The sequence below is a fragment of the Thamnophis sirtalis genome, unplaced genomic scaffold (genome assembly GCF_051295495.1).
Source record: "Thamnophis sirtalis isolate CommonGarterSnake01/CBP01778 unplaced genomic scaffold, rThaSir2_p1.2 scaffold_8, whole genome shotgun sequence".
Classification (NCBI taxonomy): domain Eukaryota; kingdom Metazoa; phylum Chordata; class Lepidosauria; order Squamata; family Natricidae; genus Thamnophis; species Thamnophis sirtalis.
Genome location: NW_028261388.1, coordinates 35510079 through 35524239, shown reverse-complemented (window position 1 = coordinate 35524239; position 14161 = coordinate 35510079). Strand labels below are relative to the sequence as shown.

The window sequence follows — 14161 nt, the reverse complement described above, 5'->3', positions numbered from 1 at the left end:
AACATTTCAGTGCTGTTAATCAAGAATAGATTTATCCTTCCAATGCTGTAACTTCAATGAAAAATTATTCAATAACTTTCAAATGACATAAATGCAATAACAAATCTCATACAATAATTAAAATATTTAATATAAATAATGATGACATTAGAGAAACATTAAAATTTAACATATAGTTTTAATTTATTTAATTTAATGAAAGAGAACCAAGATTTATTTTAGCATTTCAATAAAAAGTGGCAGGAAAAAAAAACCACTTTCCTCATGTAGTAATTACATATACAGAAATCTTATTCAACAGCCACTTAGAAGTGCATGATGAGACTTATGTTAAATGTATTATATGAACTTCAGTCATACATTATTTGAGTATTTGAGTATTTATTAATACTTATAGGCCGCCCTTTTCCCTGAGGGGACTCAGGGCGGCTTACATAAAATGAGGGGGGGGGGTATACAGACAATAGACACAAACAATACATAGAAGTAAAATAGTAAGCAACATTCATTCATCATTCGGGTGGGGACAGTTATCTTTGTGAATTATGAATACTTCTGCCATCATAATTAATTCTGAAAGTAGAGTATGCTTCATTGAAACTTATTAAAAATAAAAAGTTTATCCCTTGAAAGTTGCCACAAGATAACCATGTGAACACCACTAGGTAGACCAGGAAAAGCAAATTTCACATGAAGGCTAAAATTACTTTTATTGAGGTTGGCTATGATCACAGAATCTTGCAAATATGATTGTACTATCCTACCCTTCCTTCTTTTATCCCAGTGAATTAAGACAGGTATCTGTCTAAACTGTTACCAAAATTTCACTGTTCTGGATTTTAAAAAGTGTTTCAGACCTTTTGTCGTAAGTAATAATTCCTGCATATCTCTATCAATAATCTCTGCATTTACTCTCTACATCAATATAGCCACCTTTTTGGAGGGGTATTATTAACAAAGTCATATATACAGAGGTGGGTTGTTACCGGTTCGCACGAACCATTGTGGAAATTGAGACTGGGTCGCCGAACGGGATGGCAGATTGGCCATGCCCCCAAATCCATTCCCCGGTCGTCCATGCCATTTCCAGCTTGTTTTTTTTTAGTTCTTTTTTAATGTTCTGCGCATACACTGAACAATTTATAGCCAACTGTGCACACACATGCAGTGCAGCAAACTGGTAGTAACGCCAGCAGCAACCCATCCCTGCATATATGATATTATTAGACAGTCATATATATTTACTTAATAGAAATGCTACATATACAGCAAATATAACAAAATATTTACATGAAGAAAAAAGATATTACCCTCTTAAAATATATAAATCTAGAGCGAATACACACCACTTGATGTGTTATGATTATCAGACTTGATAAACAGAAGAGTTACAGTTGCTTTTTCTTCAGAATTTGTACTTCTACCTAAAGTTAATCCTGCCCTTAATTGAAACTTTGATCACCACATAAGTAATTTCTAGCCATTCTCAAATATCTTTTTTTTAAAACTTAGAGACATAATTATGTCTCAGTTTTAGGGAATATTCAATAAAAATTATCCAGAACTATTTCAAACCACCTTTCAAATTATTTGAAAAAGACAATTTCAGCTACCTTATTAAATAATACTGGAAGCCTAAAGGCTTTCTCTGTTTGTTTGCTTTGGTGTTTGATACTGTAATTTACAAATCTCAGATAATATGATGAGAATATGGGTAGTCCTCGTTTAACAACTGGGGCTGCATTTCAGTCATTAAGCAAAGTGGTCACTAAGTAAAACCACAGCTATGTTTATGATCTTATTTCCACTTTCCTTTGCTTTCCAGGCTTCTGAAGGTCATAAACTGATCACAAAGTTACTTTTTCATCACCTTAGTAACTGTGAATGGTTATTGTTTGAGGCAGTCGCTGGACAAAGAGTACAAGTACATTTTTTCATCCAAAAGGCAATGACATTTAACAAGAAAATAATTTAGGATTTAGGGTTTTATTTTCTTTTACTGACTTGATCTAGGAGTTCACAGATCTAGTTCTGCCCTCACTAAGCCCCCCAGCCTTAGCACAGAGGCAGACATAGCAAAAATACTCATTTATTACAGAAAACCAATTGAAAAAAACAATTCAAATATGGCATATTTCCTAGAGGAAGAGGTATATTTGAAAGATGGTCAAAAAATTACTACATACATTTTATTTCCTCTTCAACCCCCCGCCCCGAAAGGTTGAAAAATTATAGTCACATCCACCGAAAGGGGGACCCTTGCCGCATTTTTCACTGTTTTCATAGTTCCCAAAAAATGTGTAATTGTTGGTAATTCTCTTAAAAAATAAACCAGAGGTTTCCTTCTCTAGACACTGTACATATTAACCATTGTGCTCCTTCACTAAAAGATCCAAATCGTGTGATGAACTGAGTACGCCCGCTAAAGTAATTATTTCCAAATTTCCCTGCCCTGTCATCTATGCCTCTGAATATCTGCTTTGGAAGGGATATATTTGAATCTACAATAATTGTTCTACACTTTTCCTTCAAGAGAGTACTTCCACTGGATCTTTATTACACATAAATCAAATTTAGAAATATAAGATGTTTTGGCTTTTGGTCACGTTGTTTTGTTTTAAATTGTATTACTAAATAAATGTTATTGATTGATTCATGGTAAGATTGTCAATTTTATTTTTGGCTTTCAAACATTTTGGATAAACAGTTATAAAATAAATATAAAATAGACTTACCCAATACAGCTACAATTGTTGATGATTGGAAATACCCTAGAGGGAATGTAGCTGCTTTGCATACATATTCACCAGAATCAGAAAAGGTAACATTAATTAAGATGATAGATGAATCAGTTAGAGAGTTGTTTTTCAATAATACTCTTCCTTCATATTCTCTTTGAACAGAAAATCCAAGGTCAGGATGATGAACTGCAATATTTTGAATAGTTTTCCCGTGTATCTTTTCCCAAGTAATCTGTGTTAAAGTTTCATTGTTGATATCAATTATGCACTTCAAAGTAACATTCTTTCCCCAAACTGCTTTCACGTGTGGATCAACTCTTGGTCCAGCTAAGGCACCTAAAAAAAGAGGAGGAAAATCGGACAAAGTATTATTTAAGTTATATGTTCCACAAATATTTTTGTAGGATAATGTCTTTTAATTGATAATCCTGTTTCAGTCTTATGTGCCAATTTGCTTAGATACTAGATGTATTAAATCTTTTTCTTCCTTCCCTTTGTGAGAGTTAGGTGGCCATTCAATACCAAAAATCTATGCACATCCAGAAATAAGGGGAAAAAAGTCTTATGCACAGCTAGAAAAAAGGAAAATTTACAGAAGCTCAGCAAAGATCATAGACCAGAGAACAGCCAGGGTTTCCAATATTCTTTTAAGATCAGGGTGGCAGCTATACAAATCTTTGCAAAGATGCTATTTTAAGGGGCAGGCATTGTGTCAGAGGAACACTTTCCAGATTCCAATAGATGGCATTGTTTAGTAACCCATATCTCTTCTGCCTGATCATATTGTATGGGCACAAGTTCATGCCCTATGCCATGAAGGGATCTACAGGTGATAACATATATATCTGGTCTAGTGGTTAAGGCACCAGGATAACTGGATAACCTTTGGGATATTCTCAGGCCATGACAATAGGCTTGTATGACAAGTTGGATGGTCAATTCCTATTTTAATCAATGGATCAATACTTGGTTGAATAAAAAAAAGTGAATTATACATTTTTGGAAAATGCTAGGATGTATGTATGTATACACACTTACACACATCAGAGTTCCGGCGTCTGGCCAGCAAAGTGAGGATGTGGCTAGAGATGTTGGTGGTGCATTACTTTAAGGCCAGTCTTGATCGAACATGCCGGGCCTGTGTCCACAGAGGGTTGCCACCTAGACTGACTGCATGGTTCTAGGCCGCCATGGAATTAGCTATAGAGTTCCACGAGGGTAAGCCAGGAAGGGAGAAGGATAGGCAAGGACAAATACCGCAACAGATGCATTGTATCAGAGGAAACTGCCCCCAAAATCCCGCAACCCACAGCAGTCTGCCATGAGACCGGTCCTACAGCATCCATGAGCACACCAAGGAACAAAAAAGGGACGGCCAGGAAGAGCATGAGGGGTGGCCAGGAGAAGTCACATGGGACGAGTCAACCAGTTCCTATACCAGTTGGTTCCAGCCCATCAGATGATATGCTCAATACCGGTGGCAGCGAGTGGGGGGAGGGTTCCGACCCGATGAAAAGTAAGCCTATCAAACCATTTGTGATACAGGTAGTGGTGGAAGCAGCCAGGCAACAACAATGTACAGCCCTGATCGATTCAGGGTACACTCATTGCTTAATGAACACCACAGTCACTGATAGTCTGGGGGTGGGCCTCAGGAAGTTGGTTAGGCCGATCTGTTTTAAACAGGTGGATGGGTCGTTATTGGGAGCCCAACCATCCACACATGTAACTGAGATAGGGCCCCACCGGGAGGTCTTGCGTTTTGTAATGGTTCCACACATTACAGAGGAGTTTGTACTAGGCCTGGCGTGGTTGGATAAATGGGGACCCACAATATGGTGAAGTGGTAGTAGGCATCTCAGAATAGGACCTTGGTCCTGCCCCCCCTCCTCATGAAGCGTAAACCATGGCCCAGGGTGTGGTGGGATTCCGAGCTACAGTGCCATCAGTACATATAGCTGGGGAGGAATGGTTCCCTCAGGTATATGCAGATTTAAAAGATGTATGCAGCGAAAAGGAATGTGATACTTTGCTCTCTCACCGCCCCACAGATTGTGCAGTGGAACTACCCCTGGGGCTACATTGCCAAAGCCCCGAATGAATTCTATGACCCCACAAGAGCTAGCAGAAATGAGGGCATACATAGAAAAAAAAATTAAAAAGCGGCTTTATTCAACCAGCTAGATCAAGGGTGGCGGTCCTGTTCTTTTCTGGGAGAAAAAGGATGTCGGTTTACACCTCTGTGTTGACTTTCGGGGCCTTAATGCTGTCTGCGTGGAACATCTGTACCCTCTCTCTTTGATGAAAGACATGCTGTCCAGGTTAGCAGAGGGATGCATATTCACAATATTAGATCTCAGGGAGGCATACTATAGGGTACGCATTAGGGCTGGTGATGAATGGAAGACAGCCTTTAATGTCCTCTAGGCAGTTACCAGTTCTGGGTTATGCCCTTTGGACTGCAAGAAGCCCCAGCGGTGTTCAGTTAATTAACGAAGTGCTGCATGAACATCTGTATCAAGGGGTACTTGTCTATTTAGACAATATTCTTATATATACCAAAACCATGGAGGAACATGTAATTCTTGTACGTCAAGTGCTTAAAAAGCTGCTGGACGCACATTTATACATCAAATTGTCTAAATGTGAATTCCACAGGACGCAGCTGGATTACCTTGGGTTCCGTATTTCACCTAAAAAGGTGGAGATGGACTCCGCGAAGGTAAAGGCGGTGTTGGACTGGCAGGCTCCCAAAACCCGCAAGCAGTTGCAGAGTTTTTTTAGGGTTTGGCAATTTCTATAGCCAGTTCACCCCGTCCTTTGCCCAAGTGGCCCTTCCACTAACTGACCTATTATGCACAAAACATTTCACGACAAACCCTCAACCGGGAAGCCCAGTTGTGTGGAAAACAGCATGTCAGCAAGCGTTTGAGCATCTGAAATTCTTATTTGCACAAGAGACACTATTAAAACATCCAGAGCCCACTAAGCCATTTGTCTGCAACTGAATTTAACTATTATATTGCATGGACAGACTGCAAATTATTAAGCAAAATGTTGCTCTAATCAAACACAAAAATGAATATAGAAACTGAGATTAGATATATATCCCAAAAAAGAGATTCAATGCCTTAGGGGTCGAGATGTGGTTTGCGAAAATATCACTAATGGATTATTATATCAGGAATGATTGAGTTTGTGTACATTGGAAGTTCAGCCAAACCATGACATATTCCTTACACGTAAACAGAATTAATAATGAAGTTCAGATAGCCTTCACTTAGTGACTGCCTCAGACAATGACTGTTCAGTTACAGCTGTGCTGAAAAAGTAACTTTGCAAGCATGTTTATAGTATCTCTGTCATCTGTTGCCATGGCAGACAATACATTTTGTCCTGTGTAAAACTGTGAATGCAATCATATGATTTTTCACTTAATGATAACGTAACAATTTGCTAGTTCTAACAACAATTGCTAATTACCTGCACATTTGGTAAACTTTCATGATATACAAAGTCTATGAGTTAGATTTTTTTAGTCTCACCTCTTCTCGTTTTTAAAAATTATGCAGGACCTCAATGAGAGCTTTTGTTTGTATATGCTATATGTATCTAATTTTCTATATTAAAAACTAAAATTGACATATTTTCTACAGTTACTTTTTTCATGATTGGTTGATGGCATTTTAATATATTAGTTTTCTAACATAGGATGATAAATAATTTTGATTTTGTGGAACCCTGAGAGGGTATTGGGCTCACAGTCCTAGGACTATAATCTAATAAATACTGATTTAAATAAATTTAACTAATCCTCTAAGCCCGCAGAGATTTATGGTGGTCAACAGTTAAAGCTAATCAGAAAGTGGTTTCTCCACTAGTTTATCTTCATTCATCAGCTCCAGAAGCACAAAATACTAAATCTAGCATGGGTCTTACTGCAATCAGATAACTTTTTGTACTAGAACAGTTATCACGGCAGACAAGAAATCCTGAACCACTTTTGATTATGCAACTTCAATGAAATAGTTTTCAAATACTGTCCAGAAACATCCTTACAAAGAGCACACTAGCACACATAATGTATGTGTTACTATCTACTGCAATGAACATATTAGCAAAACTAGATTCACTCTGAGTGGTCCACTGTGGTTCTGCTGAGTAAGTTTGCCTGCACATTTTTCACCCTGGAAATGTGTTCTACCCTGAGGGACAGAAGGTGTTCTCTCCACCCAGAGGCCTAGCTGCTCGGCCTCTTGCATGAGAGACTTAGAATGGGTACCCCCTTGGAAGTTGATATGGGTCTTGGTGGTCACGGTGTCCGTCAATATGAGGACATGTTGGCCTGACACTGCTTCCTGGAATTGCTTGAGGACCAGGTTCCAACCAGTTGAATTTTGGCCCAGGTCTGCCTGGGTCCACTGTCCGAGTCATTAGGGACTGGAGATGGCCCCCCCAGCCAAAGAGGCTGGCATCTGTAGTGATGGTCAGGTAGTTGGGTTCCTTGAACAGGTATCCTCCGGTGACAGCCTGGGACTTCCATCACTGGAAGGACTGCAGCACTCCAGGTGAAACTCGGATGTTGGCTGATGAGTTGCTCCTGCCTGACCTTTGGTAAGGCAAGATGAACCATTGCTGGGACTTGGCATGCAGGCATGCCCAGGAATAATGGATATACAGGACACCATTTTGCCACGGAGCTGTAAGAAGAGGCCCAGGGGCACTATTTGTTCTCTCTGGAAGCGACTTACCAATGATTGCAATGATTGTGTCTGTCACTCCTGTAAGAGGTCATGTCTACGATAGGTCCCAGGTGGAGGAAACGATTGGAGACAGATGGCTTTTGTCAACATTGATTGAAAACCTGTGGTCTTAAAGGACTTGGATTGTGACCTGCAGATCCTCCCTCGCGTGGAGGGCAGAGGAGAACTGGATCAGAATATCATCCAGGTAGCACTGCATCCAGATGAGAATTGCCCAAAGGTGAGCTGCCAGTGCTGTGAGCAGCTTGGTAAATGCCCTGGGGTGCTGTTAAGCCAAATGGCAGGGCCTGTTACTGGCAGCCCACATAGTGGAAGCACAGATGCTGCTGATATGATCGTAAGATCGGCATGTGGAGATATGCCTCTGTCATGTGTATTGACATGAGGAAATCGTTGTCCCGGATGCTATCCAGTATGGACTGGAGGGGATACATTTTGAATCGCCTGTAGATCAGGCGGTTGTTCAGTCTTTTCAGATCCAGAATTGTCCTCCATTCCCCAGAAGTTTTTAGGATTACAGAAAGGATACAGTAGAATCCCTGCCCGTTGGTCCTCTGGAACCGCTTGGATTTCTTGAATGTCGAACACGTGTTGTATTGCGGTTTCCATGAGGATCCTCTTTGTGTTGTCCCGAGACGGGACAATGAATAAAAACCCTCAGGGGTCAGAGAAATTCAAGGAGTTTGAAGTTTCATTTTATTTCTATGCCGCCCTATTCCCTATAGGGACTCAGGGCGGCGAACAACTCAAACGGGAAAGGGAACATACAAATACAAGATAGGCAGTTAAAATAACCAACAACCACACCTGTCGAGAGGGGAAGGAAGCTCATCAACCCCAGGCCTGCCGACACAGCCAGGTTTTAACAGCTTTTTGGAAGGCCAGGAGAGAGGTGAGGGTCCGAATCTCCGCGGGGAGTTCGTTCCAAGGGCCCGGAGCTGCAACAGAGAAGGCCCTCCCCCGGGTCGTAGCCAGATGGCATTGGCTGGTGGATGGAACCCGGAGGAGGCCGACCCTGTGCGATCTAATGGGTCTTTGGGAGGTAATTGGCAGCAGGCGGGAGAGGACAGACCTTACCGTCTCCAGGATGGGAATTGCCCAATTGCCGTTACTTCCTCCCAGCGATTGGCAAAGGGGGATAGGCGGCCCCCAATGGGAGGGTTGATCCTGCAGTCATTTGTGCCAATGAAAGGAGTGACTTCCACAGCCACTAAAGGGCTTGGCTTGGAATTGCTGCCTGTTCCTGCCTGATCAACCTGGGTGCTGCTCTTGCCTTGGAAAATAGGACCTTTGAGGGCACAGAAAGCCCAACCTGATATCCATCACCCGGAAAGAGGGGAGACAAAAATAAGGCGAGAGGCAGGAATCGGCTCACCTGGAGAGGTATAGTAAGATCTTTCTCTTATCCCTCTTATCCCTTCACTCCACCAGGATGAGGTCCAAAGGCTCCCTGAACAGCTTGTCCCCCTTGAATGGGAGCAGATGCTAGCTTCCATTTGCCTACCAGTGCCGAAGCCACAGCAGGTGGTGGACTGCCACCGATGGCCCTGGAAGCAAATCTGGCTGTGTTAAGCATGGCATCGACAGAAAATTCTGCTGCCGCCACAATCTTGTTGATATCCTGGTGAGTATAGCTATCTCCAGCCAGAATCTTCTCTTGCATCTTCTGGAGCCAGAGCAAGGAGATCCTGGTAAAAAAGGAGGCAATTGCCCAGGCTACCATCTGATGAGTCGTGTGAAGTGTCTGTTCCACCCTCTTATCCTCCGCCTTCAGGGCATCCTTCAGATAGTTAGATGACAGAGAAGGATGTCAAGGTTGCCACTGCACCATCTACCATGAGCACCCGGAGTGTAGTATTGTAGTATTTCCTGTTGGGGTACTCAAGCTGGGGCCCAACCCTGGTGAGCCCCTTTGGTGTTGGACAATGTTGATGAACAACTTTAGTGCAGGAACCACCTCAGTATGTGTGGTTGGTTCAGAGAAGAGAGTATCTGCAGGTTCGGTTAATTCCAAGGCCGGATCTGGGGCCACTGAGTCAGCACCCATACAGGCTGTATTCTTGGCCTTGAATAGCAATTGTTAACGACTGCGAATAGGTGGGAAATGGCGCTTTCATCCCTCCGCCGGTCAGTCTTCTTCTGCCCTTTGACAATTTGCTTGTCTAAGGCCTTCTGATGCCTTTTTGCATCTCTCTTCCGCTTTTGAGGCTTTTCTCGAAGCAACTGCCCTAGCCTTGATTTTGGCAGCTGCTCCCTTCACCGCTGACCTCAGTGCGGAGAAGCTGCCTTTGGTGCCTTATGTCTCAACTGGGAAGTGGATTCCTCTCTGCGCGCAGCATTTTCGCTGCCTCAATTGGCTGCTCTCTTCTCCATTTTTAATTTGGCCTGTCAAGCAGATGTTCTGATTGGAACCCTGCTCCTGTTGGCACGTGGAATGCTCTAGTGCCTAGGAGTGTGCCCGGGGGCTGGGCAGGACTCAATATAGTCTCCGCCGGCAGCGGGAGGCTAAAATGGCTTCTGGCTGCTTGTTTAGGTGAACTGGGAGCCATCAGCCTTTTTGCGTCTTTCGGAAAGGCTAGATTGAGGAATGCTCCCTCGGCTTATGGTGGGCTCCAGCAACACTCTTCATGCCAAGCATGCAATTTTCAAGAAGCGAGTGCTGATCCCCAAGCCCCTTGCCATTAGTGGCATTGAGCTAAGCTCTTCATGCTACAGGGCCACCATTTGACAGGAACGCCAAATCCTTGGCCTTCAGCAGGCTCGAGCCAAGGGTCCTCACACTGGCATCCAGCCTGATGGCTCCACCCGGATGGACCAGGAGTCAAGCAGCCAAGATGAAGTTTCTCCAGAACCTCTCCTGAGTGCTGAGAAGAATCCAGGAATCCAAATTTGTTTCTTTAGAAAACCAGAGATTGGAACAAAATCTAACACGTCTATCAAGTAAAAGCCTGAGTTGAAAGCTGGGGAACATAAGCAACGGAAGTGTGTTCACACAACTTTGAGAGACTCAATCTAATGAGCTAAGAGACAAGGTTAACTCATTCCTGGATTCTCTCATCAGCACACTAGAGAAACTTAATTCTAGAAGTAGTTATATTGATTGTAAGCATTTCTACAGGGACCATAGTACTCAAATTATGACCATTTGTTTGGGGACTGATCAAAGTTACAACAGCCTGAAAAAAGTTACACTTACCACCTCAGCAGTGTCCTTGAGGTCACATTATCAAAATTTAGGTGCTTGGCAGCCAGCAACTATTTATCATGGCTGCCATGTCCTAGGATCACAAGATAGCCATTTGTGACCTTCCCAGAGTACTTCTGAAAGCAAATCAATGGGACAAGCCAGATTCATTTAATAACCAGAACAAAAAAAGTTGTAAAGTTAATTACCACATTGCTTGGCAAAGAAAATTCCAATCCCAACAATGGTCATAATTCAAGGATTACCTGTATTACATTATGTATCCAAGTTGTATACTCTATAAGGTAGATCAGACTAAGAAAACAATGCTATGTAGGACAGGACTTCCATTTTAACAGCTATGATAATATAATCCTGTAAGTCTGAATGTGCTTCCTCTCTCTCTCCATTATTTTATCAGTGTGAACTAGGGAGAACTCATCTGAGTTTTTTACTTGAACTGGTTTCTTGCAGTAGGTTCAAATTCTATTTGTCTGTTGCTTTGGTAGCTGCTCTTCCTCTTGTCCTTCTAGGCTATTTCTTATATTCTCTACAGTTTTTATTATGGTAACTGACTTCTAATCCATTACTGTAACTAGATAACAGTTAAGAATTATGATAATGTCCAGAGTGAAATTTAAACGAATTTGATGTCTTTGGCATATTAGGGATACATACCCATAAATCATTCATAACCATAAATCATTTCCATAACAGGTTGACAGATATGTTAAATTGGGGGGGGGGGGAAGGAAACCTCCTCCCTAAACAGAATGGGTGAGATTTCTCTCCTTAACATTTCAAGGAACTGTCCTCCCGCCAAGCTAAAATGTCCCAAATTAAAATTGACTACTGCTGTCCCAAGTAGCCAAAAACCTGCCTCACTTTTCCAATAAATTTGTAACAAGACATTTATAGAGCAATGATTTATTCTTACAAATTCCCCAGAAGACTGTCAAGAAATTATGTCTCTTAATTTCTGGAAGTTCTAAATGTTACACGTACATACTCAGAGACAAAGTTTTAGCAAATATATACATATTTTGGATACAGATTCTAAAGATTAGTGTTGGAACTGAACAGTGGTGGGTTCCAAATCCCATTGCAACTAGTATGGTTCAACGGGGCTGCGTGTCCACCACATGCATGTGCGCTGCACGCGCACAGCATCTGCATGCGTACTTACCACCCACAATACTCTGCGATGCTCCAGCTGCTCGGCAGAGCTTTGCACAGGAGCCATACGCTCCATGTGTGTAAGCCCAGATCAGCTCAAATACAGGTAAAGAGGGTGGATGGGCCCTCTGGAGCACCATACCGTACTGGTACCTGGTGTTCCCAGCAGGCACCAGTACGCTCGTACCAGGGCATACCAGTCGTAGCCCACCACTGGAACTGAGGTAAAAAGTGATTAAAAAAACTGATTAAAATTATTAAATATTTTCTTTTAGAATGAGTAAAAAAAGGCAGTTTGTAGCAAGGACATTGCTTATAAAGAATCATTTAAATTTAGTTGGATCTCCAGGGGGCATTGCTATTTTCAACATAGATGAAATTTTTTATTCTTGTGGTTTCTCCTGCTTATTTTTATATAGCTACAAAACTTTCTATAGTCTATATTTTAGTCCATTATACTGAGTGTTTGAACTGACTTTTTAAAAAAAGTTTTTTCAAGCCACAGAGGTTTGGAGAGCATAAACATCTCCATCTCTTATTACACACAGCTAGAGGAGAAGAGGAGCAGCAATGGAGAGGAAATTTGTTTAGCATAAAAACTAAGGAATACTTTGGATGGTAATTTTGAGTGATATAAGTTGGTAGCCCAACAGAAGGTTTGGGAAAAGGACTTACAGTGGAGTTAACTAATTTAATTAAGCAAGATAGATAAGATGATACCTTTGGTATCTGCTTTTTTAATTTGTTTAAAGTAAATGTTTATAAGTACTGTGAAATAGAACACAGTATAGGTAGTTCTTGACTGCTTTGTTTAATGACCTTTCAAAGTTACAATGACATTGAAAAATTAACTTAACCAGTCCTTGCATTTACATCGGGCACTGACTGTATATACTATTGCAAACAAAGAAAACTAAAGTTGAATGTATTTTTTAAAAGAAAAATATGTCTGCACAATCAATCATAGATCTGAGCTCAGCAGTGAAGCAATAGAAACTGATTTCAAGTGACCTAGACCACATCTCTTGGTTTGCATTATACCAGATATACATCTTGGTTCTGCAGGCACCTCTTGCCTTTATTCAAAATTTAGTTTACTCAGAAGAAAGCAGCCTATACTTCTTTATTGCAGACCAGAATAGAACTATATACACAAAGATGATTTGCATACAGTATTACTCAGAAGTCAAGAGCTTTTATATAGGTCTGCATTCAAACTTGAGACTAAATGTCTTCCATCTTTCAAACTGAATGGCTACGCAGCTTTTTCCTTGATAGCCTTCAAAGCCACCTGGTATATATTGATATGTGAATGTCTACTGGTTTCCGCTTCAACAGCTACAGTATTTACAACTCCTCAGTTTCTCAAAGCACTCTGCTCCTCAGAATTCAAATAGTCCTGGTAATGGGCAGAACTTGGCTCAGTAAATTTGTCATATTAGAGGGGGGGGAAAGCCTCATATATGATTTCAATACTTGCTGTTTGAAGCATCACAGTTATCTCTGTCTTGCCATTTTGCACACTGTTTGTTACCTCTTGGAAACAAAAGTTGCTTAGTTGGAATAATACCCTACAGAATTAAGTGTTGAGGAAGTTCACACTTGATCATCTTATTAACTTGCATGTTATCTTCAAATTCTCTTAAAGTACTTTCCCATAACATTCAAGGCAGCAAATCACATTTCCTCTCAGAAATGACCTTAATGCTAATTCCTGACAGCCAGCTATTAAATATGCAACATTTCTACTATCACGTTATAGAAATGCATTACTTCAGAGTGGAGCAGCACTCATGCATTCCTTTATCTAGTAACATGAAATATGATGACAACAGTAGCACTAGTTGTTGCCTTATTCTATTCAGACCACAGACCATGTAGTAGTAGTAAGAAGCAAATGTGACATCTCTTTGGATTGAATCAATGTTAAGGTACATAATGCTACTGAATCTTGTGCCTGAGACTAGTCAGAAATTATACAGTGTGAGGATTTGAAGGAATCTTCAATTTTAAAAACCCGAAGGAGAAAGAATTCACCACTTTACTAGGAAGTCTGATAAATGAGAGATATCTGGGCTTTTCTTGATCGGAAATCCCAATGTTTTTGCTTTGCATATCTGGCTGAAGGAGAACACCATTTGTTGATTGAAAGTTATATATAATAAAATGTCATAGTAGGAAATCCCAAAAGACTGGAAACTAGTAACTTCCACCATGCAAAATAGGCGGTTATCTAAAGTTATTCTATGATTGATTGCTACTGACCCTATTTGATTAATCCTAATCAGAATCCCCCA

At 41.0% G+C, this 14161-nt stretch overlaps 1 protein-coding gene across 4 annotated transcripts in view; it reads right to left on the bottom strand.

Annotated features, from left to right (window-relative positions):
* The window catches only part of NECTIN3 (nectin cell adhesion molecule 3), a 74231-nt gene that overhangs the window by 35139 nt on the left and 24931 nt on the right, over nucleotides 1–14161 (bottom strand). For all 4 annotated transcript variants that reach the window (XR_015697483.1, XM_087721440.1, XM_087721439.1 and 1 more), the window contains exon 2: nucleotides 2736–3077. Coding sequence is in view for 3 of the 4 variants with exons in the window: in XM_087721440.1 (XP_087577566.1) it covers nucleotides 2736–3077 (342 nt within the window). In the remaining variant the exon portion in view is untranslated. The remainder of the gene's footprint in view (nucleotides 1–2735; nucleotides 3078–14161) is intronic.